This window comes from Vicia villosa, linkage group LG3, assembly GCF_029867415.1.
Source record: "Vicia villosa cultivar HV-30 ecotype Madison, WI linkage group LG3, Vvil1.0, whole genome shotgun sequence".
Lineage (NCBI taxonomy): Eukaryota > Viridiplantae > Streptophyta > Magnoliopsida > Fabales > Fabaceae > Vicia > Vicia villosa.
Genome location: NC_081182.1, coordinates 139,440,518 through 139,445,964, shown reverse-complemented (window position 1 = coordinate 139,445,964; position 5,447 = coordinate 139,440,518). Strand labels below are relative to the sequence as shown.

The 5,447-nt window shown below is 43.2% G+C and overlaps 1 protein-coding gene across 1 annotated transcript; it reads right to left on the bottom strand.

The window, feature by feature from the left end:
* Positions 1-293: 293 nt before the first annotated feature.
* Positions 294-1,334, bottom strand: LOC131659055 (uncharacterized mitochondrial protein AtMg00810-like). The gene has a single exon (XM_058928297.1). It carries the CDS (start codon positions 1,332-1,334, stop codon positions 294-296), a length of 1,041 nt encoding a protein of 346 aa, XP_058784280.1.
* Between the last annotated feature and the right edge of the window lie 4,113 nt (positions 1,335-5,447).

The following is a 5,447-nucleotide window of genomic DNA, read 5'->3' as shown; positions in this document are numbered from 1 at the left end:
GCCCTAACATTTTTTGGGCCCCGCGGACCGGCCCATGGGCTTCGGCCCATTTTGACGGCTCTAATCTACACGTGTGTTCGCACGCATCATACAATATCGTTACAAATCTACCATAAATAGTCATCTACTTGTGCGTTCGCACGGATTGCACAATATTATAAATAATAAATAAATATAATATATGTGATTATATTTATTTGATTAGGTAACATGTACTAAATTTGTTGTTCAAATTTTGTTCATAACACACTACACTATGCTTCTCTAATACCCCCCCCCCCCCCACCACAAACTCATGGGGAGGTTACAACCCTGAGTTTGTGCCTGAGAGACAGAAAAGCAGTAGAAGCCAGGGGTTTAGTAAGCACATCTGCCCATTGATCAGTCCCAGGAATATGGAGAACTTGCAGTTGTTTGGTGAGAACCTTCTCCCTCACAAAGAAGAGATCAATCTCCATATGCTTGGTCTTGGTGTGCATAACAGGATTATGCGCGAGTAATACTGCAGACTGGTTGTCACACAAAATTTGAGGAGTTTGGCAGTTAATGAATAACTCTTTAAGGAGAGTTTGGATCCACAAGACATCAGCTGCAGCATGAGCCATGCTTCTGAACTCAGATTCAGTGCTTGACCTAGCCACCACATGCTGCTTTTTAGACCACCAGGATACTAAGTTTGGCCCAAAGTAGATAGCAGCCCCTGATGTACTTCTCCTATCATCTGGGTCAGATGCCCAGTCAGCATCACAGAAAAGTTTAATGGAAGGAGCAGTGGATAGAGGTAAGGCAGACAGGTGCAGCCCATGAGAAATTGTGCCCTTTAGGTACCTCAAGATCCTTTTGACAGCTACCCAATGTGCCTCAAGAGGCAGAGCCATAAACTGACAAACTTTGTTAACAGCATAGGCAATGTCTGGCCTAGTCAGAGTAGCATACTGAAGGGCTCCAACCACTGACCTATACATGTAAGGATCACTGAGAGGAGGAGATCCAACCTTGGTGAGCTTGCATGTAGACTGCATAGGTGTAGTGACAGGTGTGCAGTCCAGCATATTTGTTCTATGCAGGAGGTCTTTGACATACTTGGACTGAGTAAGCAGCAGAGCCTGAGGAGCAACCTTAGTAACTTGAATACCAAGGAAATAATCCAAATCACCCAAGTGTTTTAGTGAAAAGGCAACATTAAGCTTGGTAATAATATCCTGCAGTAGTGAACTAGAGCTGCCTGTGATGATAATATCATCAACATAAACCAAGATATAAACAGTATGACCACCTTCAAGGTAAGTGAAAAGAGAGGGATCACATTTGCTAGGGTGGAAATGAAGCTGCATCAGAGTTGTTTGTAGTCTCTCAAACCATTGTCTGGGGGCTTGTTTGAGACCATAAATTGCCTTGTTCAACTTGCAAACCAATGAGGGATCAGACTGCTCAAAAACTGCTCAAAACCTGGAGGTTACACCATGTAGACCTCTTCATCAAGTAGGTCATTGAGAAAGGCATTATTCACATCTAGTTGCTGAATTGACCAATTGTAGGAGAGAGCAATAGAGAGGATGATTCTGATTGTAATAGGTTTCACCACAGGAGAGAATGTCTCATTGAAGTCAAAGCCCTCTCTTTGGTGAAATCCTTTGGCAACCAGCCTGGCCTTATACTTGTTTACTGAACCATCAGGATTTTCCTTAACCCTGAATACCCATTTACTGCCAATAGGCTGTCTGTTAGGTGGCAGAGGAACAAGTGTCCAAGTCTTGTTATGTAACAGAGCATTGAATTCTGCTTGCATAGCAGCCAGCCACTTAGGGTTAGTGAGAGCTTGTTTGACAGACTTTGGTTCAGCAACTGCAAGCAAGACTCTAGGTTCTAGTCTAGGCTGCCTGAAACCAGCTTTGGCCCTGGTAGTCATGGAGTGATGATTGACAGGGACAACATCTACAGGAACAGCCTTAATAGGGATAACACCAGCAGACTCAGCAGAGTTAGCTACACTAGAAGCAATGCTGGAGACAGAGTGACTAGAAGGACAACTAGAGGAAGGTTGAGAGGGACCACTAGTGGAATTTTGAGAAGAACTAGTGACACTGTGAGGGTGCTCAGAGTGAGATGAATTGGCAGACTGAGCAGAACTGTTAGTGTTCATAGGTACAGGACTGGAAGAATGGGGAGGAATGGGTGCTGCTGAAGATGAATTTGACTCAGTGGTAGTAGGGTTAGAAGGAACAGAGAACATGGGTAAAGGGGGGAGAGAGAGAGAGAGAGAGAGAGAGAGAGAGAGAGAGAGAAGAGGCATTTGAATTGAGTTTAGGTTTGGTAGAAGAAAACAGATCTAAATAGGGAAACCTAGTTTCATTGAATAGAACATCTTTTGAAATATACAGTTTTCCACAAGGGGAGAGACATCTATAACCTCTATGAGAAGTGGAAAACCCTAAAAACAGACACTCTTGAGACCTAAAGTTGAATTTGTGTGTGGAGTATGGTCTGAGTAATGGGAAGCAAGCACAACCAAACACCCTAAGAAAATGATAATCAGGTCTGACTCCAAACAGCAAGGAGTAAGGAATCTGAGAGTGAACAGAAGCAGAAGGCAACTTATTAATCAAGTAAACAGCAGTAGAGAAGGCAAAATCCCAATAGCTAAGTGGAAGAGATGCCTGACTAAGTAATGTAAGGCATGTGTCCACTATATGCCTATGCTTTCTCTCAATAACTCCATTCTGGTGATGTGTATGGGGGCAGGCAACTCTGTGAACAATGCCAAGTTCAGATAACAGTTTATTAAAGGGCCTAAATTCACCCCCACAGTCAGATTGGAAAGCCTTGATAGGGGTATTAAGTTGCAGCTCAACCATGACCTTAAACTGCTGAAAAATGGACAAAGCTTCTGACTTATTTTTGAGAAAATAAATCCAAGTAAACTTGGAGTAAGCATCTACAAAGGACATGTAGTACCTAAACCCAAGGGTGGACACATTGGGAGAAGGACCCCAAAGATCACCATATATCAACTCTAGAGGTTTAGTGTAGACAGTGTGTGAAGGTGAAGAGGGAAGTTTGTGAGATTTTCCCATACAACAAGCTGTACATAATGAAAGAAATTCTTTATTATTGAAAGGAATATTACAATTTTGGAGTACAAGTCTAAGTGTCTGCTGATTAGGATGCCCTAACCTTAAGTGCCACTTATTTGAAGTATTAAAACTAGTTACATTGGGAGACATAGCTCCAGACTTAAGACTAGTAGGAGCTACAATGGCTGAGTTTAAACTAGGAACAAAAGAAGAAGGTCTTGAACTGGAAGAAGCCACAGAGCTGGAGCCAGCCAGATTAAGAGGAGGAAAGACATAAAGACCATCAGAACCTACTGAACCTTCTAGCAGCACTTCATGTGAGGCCTGGGATTTGACAAGACATGAGTTAGAATTGAATAAGAAATAGACAGCATTATCACGACAAAACTGGCTGACACTAATTAGATTCTTAGTAATAGAAGGAATAAGCAATAGTTTATTGAGAGTGAGAGTTGTGTGAGCCTGTGTAGGTGACTGAAAATCACTAGAGCCAGTGGAGAGTATATCCAAACCTTGCCCGTTGCCAATTAGGATCTGATCATGTCCCTCATAAGGTGCAGCTTGTTGTAAGTTTCTGGAATCATTTGTCACATGGTAGGAAGCACCAGAATCAGGATACCAGGCAGTGGTAGCATTGGCTGCAGGCACATTCTGAGCAATCAAAACACTAGGGACAGTCTGAGCAACATAAGCACCAGGTGCAGCAACAGCTTGAGCAGGTCTGTAGGGAGCAGTAGGTCTGGACCAAACATTGGCAGCTTGAACAGCCATAGGAGTAGGAGAAGCTGTCCATACCTGATTGTATTGAGCATCATAAGTAGGTTGAAATTGTTGATTGAACCTATGCCAACAATTCAGAGCAGTGTGTCCAGTTTTAGAGCAAACTTGACACTGAACAATAGTTGAACCAAATCTGCCTCCTCTGCCTCTACCAGTGCGTCCTCCTCTAAAGGCACGACCACCACGAGTGTACGGGGCTTCAGATTCAGCAGGCTGACTAGATACTTGTGCAGAAGCTTCAGAAGACACATGAGTGCTCTCATCAGGTTTGGTGACTGGAGAGGCAGTGTGTGTAAGGTTGAGAGAAACCAGATCTGGAGGTGCAGTCTTCTTGAACTTGTTTAAACGTAGTTCATGAGCAAGAAGCAGGATCTCAACTTCATCAAGGTCCATGACACCAAACTTGCTCTCAATCACAGAAACCACAGGTGAAAAATCTGAAGGAAGACCTTCAAGAATCACATCAATGTGATGAGAAGCTGGTATAGGATCTCCAATGGAAGCAAGAGCGTTTATAGTTGTACGAATTTTAAGTAAGTACTCCTGAATGGACAGAGTATCAAGCGAAATCGCACGGAGTTCAACACGAAGTTGACGAGCTCTCGCTCGTGTTTGCTTCTGAAAGTAACCAAAAAGACGATCTCAGAGTTCGTGAGCATGCGTGCAACCAAGAACACGCGAGAGAATCTCACTGGAAAGCGTCGATTGCAACCATGATAACAACATCTGATCCTTCTGTAACCAGCGCGTGTACTCAAGGTTGACGGTGCCGTTCGCACGCGCTTCATCATCAACAAACTGCAGCGGAATTCGCGAACACACAACAAACTCCGTGAGACCGTGAGCATTGATATACGGTTCAATCTGTTGGCGCCAGAGATGAAAATTCTTTTCATCTAACTTCTGCGCAATCTTAAGCGAAAAATGAAGACGATTCGAATCGTCAGTGACCGGAAGCGGTGACGCCGCCGTCGTGCGAGATGCAGATCGCTCCGGAGAAGAAGGTTGCGACATCGGAGCTAGAGGAACGATGGATCGAAGGCTTAATCTGATACCATGTTAGAAAGAGAGAATGAGTGGAAAGAGAAGCACTTCATGGTGCTGTAACTGAATCAGTTAGAATCTGTTGTATTCAGTTTTCATTACATTGATAGAGAGTGGCACCTGTTACTTATACTAGTAACAGGTGACCTGCAATAGCAGGTAATAGGAAGATACAAAGGACAGGTGGCAGTCCATAACACACTACACTATGCTAGATACAAGGGACAGGTGGCAGTCCATAACACACTACACTATGCTTCTCTAATAGTAGGATATGGTAACTATTTTGGATAAGTTCCTTGTTCTTGTAAATGATTATTTGTTGGATAAGTTGCATGGAGTTAATTTGTTTTTCCTAAACATGTTATCAAGTTGGGGTACCATCAAGACCGGGTTAGAGAGGAGGATGTCCACAAAATGGCTTTCAGGATCCAAGATGACCATTAGGAGTATCTCATCATGCTATTTGGTTTGATAAATGTCCCCTCCTCCTTTCAGGCACTTATGAATGAGGTATTCAAACCTATGTTGCGAAAAATTATGGTGGTA